This window comes from Aethalodelphis obliquidens, unplaced genomic scaffold, assembly GCF_003676395.1.
Source record: "Aethalodelphis obliquidens isolate GAN/ISIS:26980383/991018 unplaced genomic scaffold, ASM367639v1 scaffold1, whole genome shotgun sequence".
NCBI lineage: Eukaryota > Metazoa > Chordata > Mammalia > Artiodactyla > Delphinidae > Aethalodelphis > Aethalodelphis obliquidens.
The window spans coordinates 96,812,946-96,832,305 of record NW_020837945.1 but is presented as its reverse complement, the minus strand read 5'-3'; the positions used below and the strand labels follow the sequence as shown (position 1 = coordinate 96,832,305).

At 37.7% G+C, this 19,360-nt stretch overlaps 1 protein-coding gene across 13 annotated transcripts in view; it reads right to left on the bottom strand.

Moving 5' to 3' along the window:
• MECOM (MDS1 and EVI1 complex locus) overlaps positions 1-19,360 on the bottom strand; it is a 568,287-nt gene that overhangs the window by 51,512 nt on the left and 497,415 nt on the right. For 8 of the 13 annotated variants that reach the window (XM_027112184.1, XM_027112201.1, XM_027112273.1 and 5 more), the window contains one exon: positions 8,775-8,909. In XM_027112184.1, the coding sequence (XP_026967985.1) occupies positions 8,775-8,909 (135 nt within the window). Of the gene's footprint in view, positions 1-8,774; positions 8,910-11,811; positions 12,832-19,360 lie in introns of those variants that run through there. The other 5 variants (XM_027112228.1, XM_027112245.1, XM_027112238.1 and 2 more) reach the window with 2 other exon arrangements.

Below are 19,360 nucleotides of genomic sequence, written 5' to 3'. Positions count from 1 at the left end.
TCGCGTCTATGCTTTTATGTTAGAAAATGGGTCTTTCAGCAAATAAAAATATAATAAAGAACGGAAGTGATTTATGTAGCTTCTCCCGCAGGTTTGTCTATTAAGTATGCTTGACCATGATTATAAAAATGTAATCATAACATCTTTAAAATCAGTATATTCTCAAAATTTCGGCTATATATTGCAGTCCTATGAATTACATGTCATCTGAGTTATGTACCCGAAGCAGAGACATGACTAATATAACCTCTCTGGGTTTTGTGTTAGATAAAAATGGAAGGGAATCAATTCCTCTGTTAAATTCCATAAAAGAGTTAACAGGTCTCTTCCATCAGGAAGTTTTATGGAAAAAGTTATCTGGAACCAAAATAAAAATGTCCTGGATCTGGGATTTTGTGATGAATTCAACTCAAGTATTTGAAGAGGGGCTCAAAATCTCACTTAGAAAAAGTTGGAATGGATACAAAAGGGTTGTAGAGTTATTATTTTGCTGTGTGTCTCTCAGAATGCTCTGCTAGAAGGGAGAAGACAATCTCTCCCAATACAAGGTGAAAAATGAGAGGAATGGGGCCTTTTAGTATAAGAAAATAGGATTATATGAGAATTCCATTTTTTAAAAGTCATGATAAATATTTAAAAACTGTGTTAACTCCTTTAGAGTTTTCTATTTGGTAGCTAATACCAAATTCCAGAAACACAACATGTTATGAACATGACCTAACTCTCCATATATCGGAAACTTTTGAAAGTTGAGGTGGTCTTTTCATTTTATCATAGAAAAAATTTAATTTTTCCAATATCTTGCTGGACTCTTTTTAATTTTTCCAGAAAGCTTTATCTCTGTCCTTGTAAGTATGGATATTATATCTAAATCCCTGAATACTTTAATTTATAAGAATAAATATTATAGTAAATGGTTTAATAGATCTTTCTATATTCTTTTATTTTAAAATTTGCCAAAATATCACGCTAGTGAAATTTCTTAATATTTTTTAAAAAATTCTAAAGCACTCAGATATTTGAAGATAAAACTAGAAATCCCTCAAATTGTTCACTTTTACTACTGGTGAAATTCACAGTTTAAGGCATGAGTATATATTATGCATGTATATAGGAATTACTCTAAAAAATAATTATTATTCTTAATTTATTTTAATCAAACCTTGAAATGGTTCCAAATGTCAAAAGGATATCTGTTCAGTTAATATTCATAAGGCTAAGCTAAAGGTAAAAGGCAGTGGTGATGTGGATTTGACTTAGCAAATTTTAGACTGCCAAAATGTATATTTTCATACAACGTTATATGTAAGTATACATGTGCTTGGATATATTATATATTTTATATGTGATTTATAAATGTGGCAAAGTATACATTTTAGGGACATTTTAAAATCTGTACAAGATATTAGTAATCTCATATTTTACATATTAATATAAATTAATATTTAATGGCATGATTAATTCTATTATATATCATGTAAGTTATATACAATTATATATTTTATAAATTGCATATTATATGTAATATATGTTATAGATAACTATTTATTATAGACAGTTGGAACCGAAATTAATCACACTTTATTAAATATTCATTTTCTTTTGTCATTTAAGCCCAAGAGGACAGCCACTAAAGAGAGTGTGGACAGTTATAAGCATTCTGATAGCAAAGGTAATAGGCTATAAAAGACTTTCAGATTAATTCTGTTTTGTACTGTCACAGCCTGTGTTCAACCGATTCCTCCATCAAATTGATGATGCTACCATTTGTATTTATAGATGGCAATAATGTGGATTCTTGTTTATTATCCTATAAAGTAGAAAAATCTAGAATCTGTCAGACCAGACTTGCTGTCTAGTTTGCTATGCTTGGATCGATTCAAAGTATTATGCTTGTATTACTGAGACAGAAGAAAAATTCAGTGCACAGAGGGAAAACAAGAAAGAAAGAAAACATCATTTACTTTTAAAAAGATGAATAAGGACTCATTGTTATGAATTCCCATTTATTTTTCCTGGTCAAGCACTGGAAGTTTTATTTATGCTTAATAGACTGCATTTGGCATGTCTGAAAATGGCAGAAGTGTGAATTATGAGTGACCTTCAACCTATTCAGGAAGTTGTAATAATTGAAATAATAGAGAAATGTACTCCCTGCAAAACCTGTACCGAGAGACAACTTTTTCAGACTATTGCCGTCTTTTCACTTTGAAGTAGACAGTTGATTTCTTCCTTCCCACCTCCCAACAATCGGCCTGAATGCTTTATTTTCTATAGCTTCATTCAATTTACCAGTCCGAAGGCTAGGAAAAGCTGAATGGAACTTTAATGTTTAGAGTGTGGATAGAAGGGGAGATAAGTGACCATTTGCATGTCTGAACAAAGTCAATATTTGATATGAACACATCTGTCAGTCTTGGTGCTGCAGAGGTAACATCAAGTCCACAGAGACAACGTGTGCATATGTGCTGGCTTTAGGAAACTTGCTCTGGACCCCTGATCTTTCCATAGCAACATGGGAAACCCCTACTCAGGAGGGCAAGAGTGACAAGTTTTTAACCTCTGAAAGAAGGGCCCTATTACACATTCTAATCCTGATTAGTAAGAGATAACTAAAAGTGTCTTCAGCAGGCAGAGAATGATGACAGAATGTAAAGATATTTGTCCAACAGAATGTAAGCATTATCGTGGCCAAGCTTCGCTAAAGCAAACCATCCTTAGTTTCCTTAGTTCCTCCAAAGACATAGTATCCCGAATTTGTCTTTAAGGTAACAGTCTAAAGACTATAAAGTATCAACTGAGAAATGTCAGGTACTGTCTTGCTGTATCTGCTTCCAAAACAAAATTATATGTATCCACTGGCTATTTTCAGAACAAAACTACTAATGAAGGAGAAGTTCTGCCCCACACATTTTTATCTCTTCATTAAGAACATGAAGAGAAAGCCAAGTGTAATTTATTGGATGAAACAAAACAGAAAGGATTGACTGTTGACTCTAGTTTGCAAGAACAGGGCAAGTGATAAAGATACACATTATTATACCTGGAGTCTACAGGGTACCCAGCCTGGAAGCCTTGCAAGTTGTCCTGTTAATTAACCTCTAAGGATCTCTCTACAGACCCCACAAGAAATATTCATTAGACACCTGTCTTTAATGTGGCCATTTTGTCTGACTATATGAAAACTGATCATTCTGAACAGTTTCAGAATGCTTGGAAAGTCAGGAAGCTAAAGATCCTCTTTGGGTTTTTTACTAGACTGGAGGTGTTTCTTGTGTTCTTGACCAACATGTTTTCCTCCTTGACGACTGGCTTGTAATGAATTCTGACAACTATCTTTTTGGTACCATTCCAGAAATAGCTGGAGTCTGGTATGGTTGTGATGCTTTTAGATCTTCCTGAATGAAAAGTGTTGTGTACATGCAAATATTAATTACTTAGAATGTGCAGATCATCTTTTTTCAATTTACGTGGTTTGTGCGTCTTGGTAAAAATTCCTAGTCTGTGTAGTGCGATGGCAGGGTTGTGTGCTGGGCATAATTACATGAGGGAAACTTTTCTGTGGGGAGGGGATGCTATTTGTTTTATCATGTAAATATCAAATGACAGACTATGTCTGAGACAGTTTCATCTTCGGGTGAAGGAAGTAACTTATCAGCCAGACAGCATCCCCCCAAAGTCAGCTTAGGCACCGTTCACAAAGCCAGTCTCTGGGTATTGCCAGCTGGCATTCATCTTAAAACAGCAGAGCATAACTTTGGTATAAAAGTGGAACTTGACTTAAAAGCAAAGCAAAGAAAATGGCCAAAGCCAATAATAATTTTAACATCAAAAGAGGTCATAGAAAATGTGGACAGAAATCCTTGTAAAGGAAGAGCAAATTAACAAATTACCTGACAGTTGACGCAAACACGTTGAAAAAGTAGAGAGAGGCTAAGATACTACATTTTGCTTTTTTGCACAAATTGCATTAATTGAATGATGTAGGCATACATTTTTTTTTCAGTAAAAAGCCAAAGAAAATAACTTGATAACTGAGTCCATAATAAGCCTGCAATAATAATACTGTTATAGTGTCACAGCAGCCTGATAGCACCGCTGACGTGGACCCAGGGAGAGGGAAAGTGGGTGTGCCAGTTCAGCCATGATGGTCCTGGAAGCAGTTAAAACTTTATAAGGTAAAGCACAAACGAGAACAATGCCTGATCCAACTGAAAACACTGTAGAATCTTGCTGCTGTTCCTCAACGACAAGGGAGCTGGCAGAATCCTCTAAGTGAATTCTGACCTTGTATTCTCTGAAGGGCACTCCTTCTTCTAGATCTTATTTCTTCAAAATATACATCGGGCATTAGATAATCTCTTATCAACACATTTTGTTTTCTTCAGAGGGAACAGCAGACTTCTCTTAGTCTACTTACTAAATACCAGCTGTCAAGGGCCTGTTTAAAAATGAAAGGACTTATCACCTTGTGTAAATGACAAGATTAATAATGTCTTGGGTTTCTGAGAACTTTATTCCACTTGTAGACCATGTTAGGGCAGGCCAAGAGCTTGAATGAAATTGCGTTCCTTTCTGTGATGCACACCTATAAAATGTTACCCCAAATCACATGCCCAGATCTTTCTCATTACCATGAGTGGAAAGGTAGGTCTTGTGTAAGTCGAAAAAGTTCACTTACACGAATTGGGCTATAGTGACCTGTCTGATTACAACGAAAATGGTTTCACCATGAAGAAGTATTAGAGAAAAACTTGTGTCCAGAGAACTATTTCGTAAGTACACTAAACTTGTGAACATTTCCTAGATAAGAACTGGCCTGATGTGAGGTACCTAGGGGTCTGTGGGTCCACTTGCCTTTGATCTAGGTGAAGGGTATAGCAATGTGGAGGTCTGAGGAAACTCATCAAAGGATGGAGGGAAAGGTGGGAGCAGGGTGAGAGCAAATCTAATGTAACATGCTCCCTCCACCCATCAAAATGGGTGTAAAAGTAAGATATCTACAAGACAACGAAGAGAAGGACATCAAAATATCCAGATTTAAAAACAAACACTCAGTAAATCATCTAGGTGTCTGGCCCACTTGACGTTAAACACATGGGTGCTTCCAGATGTAATGAAATCTCTGGATAGTTAATAAACCATTTTCATGCTTCCTCTACATATTCGGTCCTCTTGAGGACCTGTTCTGGAAAGAACTTTCATTATCCAATTCTCTGCTTTTCCTTCTGCTCTGATCTACCTCCCAGTGCCAGTTCTGGATCCTCAACCAGGCATAATTCAGACCATTAAAATGTAAAGATATTGACGCATTGTCTGTCTCAGTAAAAATGTCCAGCTAAAGCTTGTGCCGCAGCAGTATAGCTATGTAACACTGTACAAAAACTTTAAGGAATAAGGGGAAACATAATTAGGACTTCAAGGATAAAGAGCCTTGGGTGTTTTTAGTGGATCTACTATTTTATGACTGGAGTGTGACTTAATTTACTAGTGTCTTTGGCGTGGCCTTCTTTTACAAAGATAAATTACCGTAGTTAATACAATATTTTCGGGGGGGATAAGGATATCAGTCAGAAGCTGCAGCTACTTAGAAATTATGGTTTAGCAAGTATGCCAGTGTTTTCAGAATTTCTATCTCCAAAAACATCACTGCAATAATTCTGAAAACATGCAATGAAAAAGACATCTAAAAACAATAAACTCGAGTCTTCTAGGCAGCACTGTCAAGAAAAAAGGTGCCACAAAGCTCACTCTGGCCTGAAAAAAAGAAATCTGCAATAAAATAACTTGCAGAATCTATTGGAAGATTTAAACTCTGAAAAATCCCCTCAGATAAAATGCTTGTAGAGAGGTATTAGGAAAATGTTCATTGAATAGCCTTTGCCTTTAGGATACAAAACAGATTGCACACTTTATCAGCTTTACCTGAAAATCTAAACCTAGGCTGTTTCTAAGTACCTCATCACCCCAAACAAATCAAATACAAGTTTTACCCAAGACAACGTGTTTTGACTGTCCCACTATGATCAAACTGTATTATCATGTTTAGCAGACACATTAATTCTCTTTTGTAGAACTCCTTCACGTCATTATAAAACGGATCCAAATTGACTAAACTTGATCTTGAATATTAGAATTTTAAAAAATACATATCTTTGCAAAAGTAAACTATAATTTATACCCTCCTTTTTGTTTTAGGTCATCTTTTCCCTTCTTTGTTGGATGCCCTAATTATTACAATGACTAGCTTGCAGTTGAAAGATTCCCCTGAAATTCTTCATTTTTAAAGCCCAGGACTTCTTTAAAATTCATTTTATAAACTTGAGCTCTATCTAAGAATCAGAGCAAAGAGGAACACTTTTTACAGTTTTTTGTCGCGTGCTTAATTTGCTTTTGTGTGTGCAGGTGAGTTGATGTTGTTAATGTTTAATAATTACTCCTGATCCAGGGTGTCTCTTTATATCTGGATATTAAATAATATGTCACACAGTGGGAGCGTTCATTATGAGATGAGTTGTGCTTATTCACCATTTGGCAGCTCCTATATTCCTCACAGAAAACGGAGTGAAAAAATAGACCTAGAGAATCTCTTTAGTCAGCTCTTTTATCATTGTACCTAGTCCAACATTCACATTTCAAAGCTGCCTGGAATTGCTAGTCTTAATTGGCTTTTAGAAAAGATGCATACATGCTTATAGATGAGTGTGTTTACAATATATGCATACACGATTTTGATGTCTGCTCTCGTTTGTCTTGTCCACTGGGTTGAGTGTGATTGTATGCATATCTGTCTATCACACAAATCTGACTTTTACCTCTGACTTTCCTCTCATCGTTTATGGGTGAACTTACTTGACCATATAATGTCAATTTCACAACTATGTTATTTGATATGTACTCTCTTACCATCTTTGAGTTCTGCCAGCATAATACATAAGTTTAAAATGAGAACTTACAGAAATAATAGTGTATGTCTAATATTGGCCTTTTATGGTTTTCCTGATTAACTATTTTCCCTGATTCTTCAGTTAAAGTATGTAAACATGCTCTTCATTAAGATACAAAACCATCATATTTTCTTTCGAAAGCAATGCATTTTACAATGTGTACCTCAAAAGTAACCATGTGAAAATGATAAATGCCTACTCTAATAAGCAATCTAATTCACACTTAAGAACATCAAAATAGTTTCCTTTTTTAATGAGATCACAATTCCCAAGGACAAGAGTATATTTATTAAAAAATATGAGACCCATAACTATTAAATGAAAAAATGTATTGGCCACAAGTCTCATTCTTCAACCATCTTTTCACTGATCCTACAACAGTTTTATCTGTCTAAGGAAATAGCTCCTGTTGTCAGTAAATATGGATAGCAAATAATTGTTATGATATAATTACATTATTTCATCTTACAGCTGCCTTTTGAGGTCTTCCAGTTCCTTTTTTAGGAAGCATCACACGCACAATTCCCTCATTTACAACACCTATGTAATTCCCACACCTACATATAGTCAGTGCTCAGAAATGTTTGTTGTTGATGGTGACAGTAACTCATATGACGGACTTGGGGTATTTTCTGCTTACGATCAATAGCTAATTTAATAATGTTTTCCTTTGTCAATAATGTCTCTTGTTTTCTTACAACAAAGGGAAAAAACAGTTGATTGGTTTATTATTTTTGATATATGTTGAAGATTTTAAAATGATTCCCATTTAAACCTAATTTTATAATTTACTACCTCTTATACAGTTTAGTCAGTAAAAATTATCTAGTAGCTGGTAAAATGCCAAAGAATAATCTCATAACAATGATTGGAACAGAGTCTTAGACCATATGACGCTAGCATTACTTACCAACTTTCAAATGGAAACATCTAATTTAAACTTTTCTTTTTCTTGGTGGTGATTTTCATAGTAGATTTGCCAAGCAACCATTTTAATATGGTCTTTGAAACATATCTGATTTACACAACCATCGGTTTAAAAGAAATAAATGATGATAATATAACTATATTCTAACTCAATGATGTTTATAAAACAAAAATTAGCAGGTTGAAGTTCTTGTTGTTTTAAGTATTGTCATACTAAGTTACAAGATTCATAACCTCACTTTATTGGGTGCAAAATATGTTTCTTGATATTTTCATGATCTTGTTTCATAGTTATTGTTATTAAAGTTAACCTCACTGCATGAGCCTCCATAAAGCAATTTCCAGCAGTGATACTTTTAAACATTTCACATAAACAACAAAAAAAACTGTTATTTGATTAATCTAAAAGGGTTTCTCGTTTATAATTAGGCAAATCAAATGCATAATCAGACAAGTTCACACGTAGATCATACATATACCACTACCTATTATTTAAAATAAAATCTATATAATATTTCAAGTGTATCACTTCCAATTTCTGCAGAAATTCAATGTCCTTGATTAGTTCAGTACTTTCTATGAATGTCTCCTTATTACGATAGCAAAGGAAAAAAAAGGTAAAGAACAGCTACTAATAAGTAGTATTCAGGTTTTAAATCATTCAGTCATTCCCAGAAAACTAGAGCATTGATGAAGTTTACTAGCACAAAATGAAAAAACTACCCAAAAAAGAAGTACTGAAAATGACTTTATACTGCATCTTATATTTGGGCATTACCTTTCACCATATCGACAAACAGGCCACAAGGGTCTACTGAAGCTCACTGTTATTTTTATTCTTCAGGCTTCACTGATACTTTAGTGCTCTCCAAGAAAGACAAGAAAATCTTTACAACATACCTGATCATTTATCTGGCATGCAACGAGGTTGTGCTGATCATAACAGCCAGCGAACCTGATGTACTTGAGCCAGCTTCCTACATCTGGTTGACTAGCATCTATGCAGAACTTCACATTGCAAAACTCATCTAAGATCTAGAAGGAAGAAGACGAGAACAATCAATTTCCATTATCAGTTCATTCATTAGAATGGTTAATTGCTTGAAAATATTTTATTCAAATGTATGTTTCCTCCTTTGAATCCTTAAGAGAAAAAAAGTCAGACAGCATGCATATTAATAAAGAAGGAATAATAATAAGTTATCTTAGAAGTGGCAATGTACTGCCTTTAAAGGAACAAAGCAATTGTAAATTATTACAAAAAATGATTAGTTGGTTTTAAAAATGCTCGATTCCTTGTTATGAATGAATGAGTGCTATTGCCTTAATTTTATCCCATGTGATTTTTATGAAAAATAATATTGAACAGCATATATTAACATAATATTTCTAAACTATACAAGTCAATATTTTAGGTTCAGATAATCTTCCCTCGTAAGTGTATACTTTCACATTTTTTGCACTTTAAATTAGTGCAGTTTAAAAACTTTAATCCAAATATTGTCAAATTCCTTTTCAGTTTGCATTGCACTACCGTGAAACAAATCACACCCGTAATTGAAGAAGATAATAAGATTTGTCTCACTGATGCTTCCCACCAAACTAAAGAAAAACAAATGAAAATAAATAGTTGGTAAACACTTGTGCAAAATATGTCAACCTAAAGTTTTAGGTAACACATGCCAATGCACATTTCAATTTTATGTTTCATAAGTAAAATACCAAAACTGGCTTGTGAACAAGTAAAAAATATGTAAGAATATTGACATAAATTGCCATCATTATATACGGTTGTGTATGTTAGTGTTGTTATTTTTCATGAGATTTTATGTTTGGCCTATGCTAAATATTAATCACTACTCAGGATACCTATCAAACAAAAATTAAGATGGGAAGTGTCCATTTTTAAGGTCTTGTCTACCGAAAGGAGGCTATTCGGATTCAATAGTAGCAATAATGTTTTATACATCAATATTAAAAGCTGCATAGTTGTTCACCTGATGGTAAATAACTAGAAAGTCTGGTAATGTTAATGTCAATCAGTTAGCGCAAACCTGAGGAAGTTTCCTATCGAAGACTAAACAATATAGTCTAGAACATTAATTGATGAATTAAATAACCCCCTCCCCGCCCCCCCCCCCAGAACTCTGCTGTATCTATACCTATAAAAGTTAAAACTAAACACTCGGGTGCATAGACCAAAAGCAATTTTGCACAGAATTCAGGTAATCACCCAGTTGCAGATCCAAGTCATTAACTCACCACAAACTTCAAGAAGAAGCCCAGGACTCTGAGGGCTCCAGTCAAGAGGCATTATGCATAAGCCTTTGGCCATGAGGCAATTAAAGGGCAATAAGTAGTCCCACAATTTTAAAAAGAAAAATTGAAACATAAGATAGGAATAATAATTGACACACACCACACACACACACACACACACACACACATACACAGTCAAGTCTTTTTCAAGGAGGCCTCTTCGCACCACCACCAACAAAAAGTCTATGTTAAATACCCTCTCTAGTGAGAAAAACAGATTTTAACAATTTCTCATTTATAAAATTACAAACTTTAAGTTGTTTTCTTCAACTTTCAATGCTGAGCAGCTTAAATGGCAACTTGAGATTACCCCCCTCCTCACATGTCTGGAAACATAAATAACATCTGCAATACACACTTTAAAACAGTAAAAGGTTGGGATTGTTGTTTTATTTTTTAGTTTGTCTGATTTCTGGTTGATATTTGCTGTTTGTTTTCTTGACTAGCCCCCCTCCCCCCCAAAAAAGGTAGTTCTACTAACACACTAGAGAAATATTTAATGAAGGAAACAGGGTGAAGACAGTGAAATGCAACACCAATTCCATTTCATATTTGCAGAAAGACATGGGAAACTTATTAATTTCAAAGTCAAAAATCATTTATCCCCTTAGCTTTCTAGCATTCCCTTTTTGCGAGGGTTAAGTACTGCATATGCACATAAAAATTCTAGGTGTAAGTTTACTCCGTGTTAACATTATTGCCATTGCCACTGTCAACAGTGAAATTAATTTAAAAACAGGTTCATTTCCAAAGAATGTCTTTTTACATACATGTAATATGATTATTCAAATATTTCACCAAAGTATTAACTTTCTTACTCTCCGTATTCTTGCCCCAAGACAAAAGCTTAACTTTCTCCAGAAACCTTTCCCCCCTGGGTGAATTATTCGCTTCTGATTTGCTAACACAACTGCATTTGTCTCCCAAATGTCTTAATCGTCTCGGAAATCTCGAATAAAATAAAGTAACAACACATCTTCTGTCATTTCATCGAACACACTCCTGTGTTTTTAAAAACTGTCAAGTTCCAAAGATAGTTTAAAAAAAAAAATTCCCTTTAGGTGGACTTTAGAGAAAGGCCCTTTCAAAAATCCAACAGCGAAAGGAAAAAAAAAAAAAAAATCCCCACAATCTAGCCAAAGGGTCCGAATGTGACTTTCTCGCGAAGCAACACACGATGTTGGACAGCAAAGCTGTTACTTGGCAAGGTGGAACTCGGCCGAAAGCGGCTCCAAAGTCGCGTGGCCGGTGCCAGGAATTCAGATTTTGGCAACCCCACCTTCTCAGTCCCTGATACCGACGGACAGACACACGGAGGGAGGGGAAGGAGGAGAAGAGCGCGAGGAAAGGAGGCCGACAGCCGGGAGAGAGACCCACCGAAGGCCGGACGACCCACCCCGGAGACGCGTCCAGACCACACCGTTGCACAGGAGGAACAAGGAAATCGCCAGTCCCGGCAACGTAGATAAGCACAGGGCTCCGCGAGACTGCGGGCAAGTAGGAAAAGAAGGCTGGGGGGCGGGGGGCGCCCCGGAGAAGGGGTGCCAAGGCAGGAAACTGTCCCAAGTAACAAACTGCACATCGCCAGGACTTCTTTTTTTAAAGTGAGTTCTCTTACCTTAAGATTTCTATGGCCTCAACTCAGCAATAAAAGGCAATCACAGAAGAATTAAAACAAACAAAATAAAATAATCAGCCGCCCCCAGGTTTCCTGCACGAAAATCCTTTCATACGATCCCGAGCCACATTTCGAGATGTTTTTTAAAAAAAAAAAGCCTCGCGTCTCGATTTCCGAATGGTCTCTGATAACTTTGTCCGTCTCTAGGATCTGCTCGCCAGGACCACGCGTTTCAGATTTATTGTCCGCCAACAGTGTATTTTTAAGACCAGAAATGAAGTCTCCTCTCGTCTGGGTGACCCGAGTTTGGTGTGTTTTGGCTTTTTTCCCCCTTCCTAAATGAGTTCCGAGCTATTCCTTCTGGTTCACATCACCTCCCTCTTTTCTCACTTTCTCTTGCTCTTATCAGCCCGATGTGTAATGAAAGTTATCTGAAACCCACTAAAACTTCTTCCACTTCTCTCTCCCAGTTCCAAGGTGGTGGTGGTGGTGCGGGGGGGGAGATACAAGCAGGAGGAGGAGAGTTTGAAAAGGTGGGGGGCCTGGGGAGGCGAGGGGAGCTCTAGCCCCCTTTCTGATCCTCCGCTGCGCCTTCCCCGGTCCTAGACCCTCACGGGATCGTCCCCTTTCGCAACTCGTAGCTCAGCCGCTGGGTTTCTATTTCATGAACTGTCTCTTTAAAGAGGATCTGCTCGGCCATCCAGAAAGAACCCGGGGCGAGGGAGAAAGGGAGCTATCTCCCGCCGCCCAGAGTGATCGGAAGCCAGACAGGCTCCTCTTTCAGTAAATTTTTAAAGTGACAGCAGCCTCCTCTGGCGAGAGAGGTCACAAAAAGGTCGCCAAGACTCAGTCCTATAGGGACAGACTGATTACGGATGCACCATCCCCCTTAAACATGTAGATTTCTCTGGGTAAACAACCAATGGGGAGATCTCGCCAGGCAGGATTTCTTTCCCCAGGGAAATATCCTCTGTTTCGGTGTCCTGAAAGCACAAGTGTGTGTGTGTGTGTGTGTGTGTGTGTGTGTGTGTGTGTGTTGGGGGATGGGAGTAATGGGGTGGAGAAGGGCTTTCGGGGTGTGAGGGTGTGTGCACGAGGCTGGGGGTGAGGCGCTGGAGGGGGCGAGGAGGAGGTTTAGGGTGAAGAGACACTGGCTCACGCTAACCATAATTACTTTAGAAATGCTCCGAAAACAGTAGCCTAAAAAGTTGAAAAGGACATTTCCAGTTTTCTGTTAAGTATTTATTATTAGTATTGAAATTCGTACTTTGATTTTTCCCTCCATTATCATAGTTAGGTCAGCAGAAGAGCATGCTACTTTTTAAATCATATTTTTCTTAGAAGAAGGAATTTAAAAATCTGAAACATTATTTGCATATAACCTGCCCAAATAGCGTATTAGGGGCTTAGAGAGGTAGACGATTGTCTGGTGAGTTTTTGCTATATTCTCTGATACATTAACTAAAACATCATGTATGCCCCAAAGTGGAATTGATAACTCAGATTATTTTTTAACTTTTAACATCATTAAGTGTTGTTTTGGGGGAATCAGTACTATATGGTGATTAATAATTTTCTAATATATATGGTCAGCTTTTATCAACATATTCCAGAAACAACATTGGAATAAAGAATATAGGGAATGCGTGGCAAAATAAAAGTGTCTACGGATTTACTCCAGCCAAGCTTGGAAATTTTAGTAAAATTCATCGGTTAAATGGAAATAAACGCTTTTTATCACAAAACTCCATTCATAAAAACAAATGGACAAAATCCAACTTCCAGCTCAACAATGGAAAGTTAAGCAAAGTAAGCGAATCAAGGGACACTTGAGGGGGAGGGGTGAAGAGAGACGGGATGGAAAGCGCGTCTATGTTAAACTTCATCTGCAAACGGAGACGGTACAAGTCCCTTTTTGTTTTCTCCAAGTGCAAATAGACGTGTAAATCTAGTAGATCTGTATTTCCCCAAAATGCTGATTTAAAAACAAAAATAGTAACAAAAGGGAGGGATGGGGGGGAAGAAAATGACAAGAGGTGGTGACTAATTCGTTTTGGTGGCCTGTTATCTGTGACATTGAACTGTTATTTCAGATAATGGCCATTGTTTGCGGGAAAATCGCACAGCAATGGTAGGTAGGACAGGAAAAATCCTTTGTAAATAACCTAAAACCCGGTCAGATATTCCCATAGAGTTCGGCGCTTGAGAACCTTTAACAGCTCCGGACTTGCTGCTGCCATTGATTTCCTGCCCTTCCTCAACTTGCCCATTGTAGGAGCTCCCCCGACCCTTTTTTTTTTTTTTTTTTAATTTAGCCATAAATTAGACCGGCTCGAGCTATGAGCTGTTCTATTTTCTTCCTGTCAGGATGAGGGATTTGTTTTATGATGCATTGTGTGTTAAATACAAGTAATCTGGGGAACCGATTGCTCCAGACAGTGCGGCCTGATCAGGGGGTCTGAGAGCTCAACGCCCCAATTCCCCGCCCTAGTCTCTGGCCCCCACCTCCTTGCCCTTTACAAAGCTGCTCTGAAAAGGAGGAAACGTCGGTGGATAAACAAAAATTCGTATGGAATCAGTGGCAGGTCCTGGCTAAATTAGGAATCGTGGAAAGGGCCTCGGAGTTTTTTCCCTTATATTGGGTTCGGGTGGGGGAGGCGGGGCGACTTTCAAGGTCTGGGCACTTGCAGGTGCGTCAGGAGGCCGGTAGATGGCGTTGCGCCCCGAATTAAGTAGCGGCGCTGGCGGCTCCAGCCACCCAGGTGAACCCGCTGCCGCCCGCCGGGTGCCGGCAGCCGAGCTCTGCCCTCCGCCTCCCGCGCCATCCTGCGCCTTCCGGAGCCTCAAGACCGGATGGGTGCACCCTGCAGTCCAGACCCGCAGACACGGACCTGAGCTAAGGCTATTGCTACGCATGAAATTCTCTTCCTCAGATAGAGCCAAAAGAGTTAACACTTTCTTTCTAAGTCCTCGGAAGATTGATCTAGAGAGATAGGGGATTATTTAGGCTTATCATTATTATTTTATTAATGTCATCATCCTCCGTCTGGTTCTCCACTGAATAACTTGTGAGAAAGACTAAAGGACCTCGGCAAACATCAGATCTCAGTATTTCTTCTCTCTCTCTCTCCTCTCCCTCTCGTTCCCCCACCCCCGCCCCCTCCCCTCTTTGACTCTACTGTGATAACTTCACGGACCTCGCTTTTTCCTGACGACGCAACTTGAAGTTTAAAAATGGGGTCCTGTAATCCCAGAGTAGCTAGAAGGGCCTTGATTCTCATGAAAGGAGCCTCTGGCTATTTCAATAATAACCCTTTAGGACAAGACCCTAACCTGCCTCCCCTGATCAAAAGTGACACGAAAGAGGAGCCGGAGGGCTGGAGGAAAAGGTTTTTGCAGTGGGGGGCTTGCTTTGCTCCCCGGTTAACTGGCTCAACATCAGGAGGTTTCTAAAACAATAAACAAATACAAGGAGACAAATACCACCACCAATTCCCTTTATTCCTTGGGATTTCTGGTGAAATCTGTTTACAGTAGTTCCCAGTTACAAATTAGTCTGCAAAAGCTGCTGTCTGCTCAGCAGTAATCAGTAACATGCGTGTTCTGCAGTGTTTAGCGCTGCCCTTGAAATGGGCTATTAAAAATAATGGTTTTACTATAATCTCAAACCAGCTTTAATTTGCAAACATGTATCAGCACAGATGATCTAAGTATTAAGGGAACGGAATAGGAGAACGTACAACAACAAATGTACAGTTTAAAAGCAGAACATAGAGTGATTTGGTGGCAATGTTTTTTAAAAAGAATCATACTTTAAAAACATTTTTCCAGAAGGAATGATTGTTTTTTCTGCCCTGTTCTGTTAATTGTTGTTTACCAGGAAAAAGGCATTGGAAAATATGAGGTTTGAGTGTGACTTGATAGATTTTCTGGGAGCTGTAAAGATCCCCCTTTGGCTGATGGCAGGGCTGGGGTGGGAGAGGTTAATGTGTTTTCTTCCTGGTCTGAAAAGGGCATAAACCCTCCTCAGGCCCCTTCCTTCCTCCCCCATCTGCGTGGATTGCAGAATCTTTAAAGGGCTCAAAGATTTCCAATAAGGCCACTGGCTCTGCCTTCATTGTGTAACTGTTTATTTAAAATAAGTCAATATATTAGTTAAAGCAGTAAGAAGTTAGTACTCCAGTATTCAAGTGATTCCCACAAGACTGTAAGCTGATGCCTCTTTTAAGCCTTAAACTTCATGGTTGTCCCAGAAGTAAAAGTTCTGCTAATGGAGACCCTATGGGCATGGTACATTCCAGCACATCATTAAAGGAAAGAAAAGCAGTCCAGCCAAAGCCAGATGAAATGACTGCACTGTCCACTTTTAATAGGCTTCCTGTGGACAAACAACCCTGTAACACTCTACAGAGGACAATATTTAAAAACAAGACAACTTGCTGGCAGTTTTCAATACCATAAAGTTAATAAAGTATGTTCCCATTCACCCTGACATTATGTTTTTAGTTTATAGAGGAAGGCACTTTATAACCTCAGCCTAAGTAGAGTTCCCTTAATTCTGTAGATTTGGGTTTCTTGAGGACGCTAAATATACACTGAGCTCCAAGCCTGACATTTTTGTTTTAACACTGTTTTGTTTTGGGGTTTTTTTTGGGTTTTTGGTGGGGTTTTTAAAATTTGTTTGTTTGTTTTGTTTTTTGTAGCTTTTCAAGAACATACAAGTGCATTTTTACATTGCTCAAGTTCAGTTTCATTCATAGAGATCCTGTTAAATCCTGTTGCCTACAGCTCACGTCAAGAAGCATGAAATAATCTGAGAAATTGACATTTGGCTGAATAACTGCTTGCTAATTAAATTAGCTTCATGTATGGATATTGATGTGTGTTTAAAAAGAAAATCAATGCTTCCTTTTCCACATCAGAATCGGATTTTGTAAAATCTTCCCTAACTTAACTGATACAAAGCTAAGAAAAAAATATAAGTACATCTTTAGGACTCAAGAGATTTCCCACTGATTCGCATACAAATATTTCTCCCAATACAGAAACTCCAATTTGTCTCTCCTCTTTCCTTCCCTCCAAATTCCTGACCACCTACAATTCCTTCTGTCAAATCTTTTTACTTAATAGGTAAGGCTTGTAATGAAGAATCACATTTAGGCAAGATAAACTAGATTGGGAAGCCACGGAATCAAAGGTAATATTTTGTTTAATTTTAATTTATATGTTTTAGTCAGGGGAGTATTCCACAAGCTTGGCTCCCTAAACTTAAAGATGAATCCTGTCATGTTGGGTAGGTAGACCTAGCAAAAAAAACGGTCGCGCACAATAAGAGTTTACAAATAAAAAGTGCTCTGGGTGTCCGGTCACCAACATACATTATTACCACTGCTCAGGAGAGATATTTCTGGTCTCTTTTGATGGACTTTGTCTTTTTTTTTTTTTTTAACTCTATGGGGGTAGGGGAAATGTTAAAAAAAAAAAAAAGAAAGAAAGAAAGAAAGAAAGAAAGAAAAGAGGAAATTAAAGGTAAAAAAAAATGTAAATAAAAAATTTCCCTTGGTCTGGAAATGGGCCCGACTGAAAGCATGTTAATCTCCACCTCAGTAATTTGGTTCTCCAGGAGAAGACAGAAGCCCTGCTGCTGTGCCCTGCACTTCATAAATCACATCTTTATGTGGACAAGGTCAGGGCACCTAACAGCTCAGACATGGGCCTTCGCAGTGGCTCGAGGATTCAGGCATGTTTACTCTCCCGCCTGGCTCTCCGAGGAGTAGTCCAGCACGCTTCTAATTACTTTTGATTATTTTCATTTGCTGGGGTCAGTCTGGCTTGCCAGGACTGCTGGAGGGTTGATTTCCTACAAATCTTGATGTCTTTGTAGGACAGCCTTGTGTGCGTTCGGAATTAGCACCCCGTTATTGTCCCTCCAGCATGGGATCCCTCCTAACAGATACTGTGATAGAAAAGTTTCCCTAGTGAATCATTACCTACTTCCCTTTTTATTAATTAACTACGCGAACATAATCACCTATCTGATCTTTTTTAAAAAATGCAGATGACTCTCTTAACAGATGAGTATTTTATAGTATATTTGCCCAGAATAAACGTGATCCTTTTTTTTTTTTTGCTTCGACTTTAAATATATTTAGTAATGATAGCAGCTCTTTGGAAACTAAGATGAAATACTTTGTTGAGACAACAGCTCTAGTGAATAAATTATTATACTCAAAGATTTATTTCCAAAGCTCCAATTAAGGCTGCCATATTTAAAATATTTCTTGTTGGGCTATTTTGATGTATTTCAGTCCTAAGCCATTATGCTGAGTGGTTATTTTGTGGCTAAGGCACCACAACAAAACAAATTTATACCAAGTTTAAATGAATACACTGTGATAAAATAAAAACTTTAATAAAATATGTCGTAGTAAAATTTGGTAGAGAAAAAGAGTCAAAATATCATTATTTTTCTCTTCCTTATCCCTCAAAAGTATAGATGTTTAATACGATGATGCATATGCCTTAAAAGATACATTCAAGAAAAAAGTGATGAGGAAATAAATATCCACAAAACTGAGATAAATATTCATAAAAAAACACATAACACATCAACCTGGTTGTTCAGACAGTAAGCATTTTCAGATCACTGAACAAAAATTACTATAATCTTTTTTATTTTATAAAAGATAACTTGGATCTTGATTATAAGTTGTCCCCAAAAGCCAAATCTCTCATTCTTCCTAACTTTAGATCAAAGAATTAAGGTCCTAAATTAAGGCTTTAGGAATTAACTTCAACTGCTAGGAATTAATTTTTTATTATTTTATCAATTTAAATTAAGTCAATTTTTCAAGACAGCATTTAGCACATTATGTAATAAATCCAGTCAGCTTCTTTCCTGAGGCTTTAGGAACACCATCTCAGACTGCTTTGAGACGTGTAATCTTGTGGAAGAAGTGAGTTGGAAGACCTTTCTCTGCTCCCATCTCTTCTCCTACCTGTTTGCCTTTGGGTAAGTCACTTAACCTTTGAGTCGCTTTCTATGAAAGTTTCACAATATCAGCCTAATAGGAGTGTTGGGAAAATAAATTGGGTAATATGAGTGTGAACTGCTCTGAGTTCGTGGGAACAGGTCAAAACACCAAGTTTCACAGTTTTTGTGTTTGTGTAATGGGTTAGACTAGACTTACATACACACACAATGAGGAAGATAGTCTGGTTTGTACTTTAGGGAACAGCAAAGTATAAGTATTTTTCTATCCTCTTTCTTCCATTCCAGTGTCAGTTGCCCTAATCCTTACCCTGACCTATGGAAGAGAAGAATTTTAAGAAAAATGTTTTTTTTCTCTCAAGCTGTGCTATCCCCGAAGATGTCCGTCTTTGCCTGGCTTGCAGCTGAGTTTGCTCTGTCCCACCCACTGTGTTCTCTGCCAATCAGTAAGTGGGAGAATTCTGAGACAGAGGTGAAATACCACTGAGATCCAAGAGCCCTAAAAACTGGGGTAGGAGGCCATGTACACACACACACACACACACACACACACACACA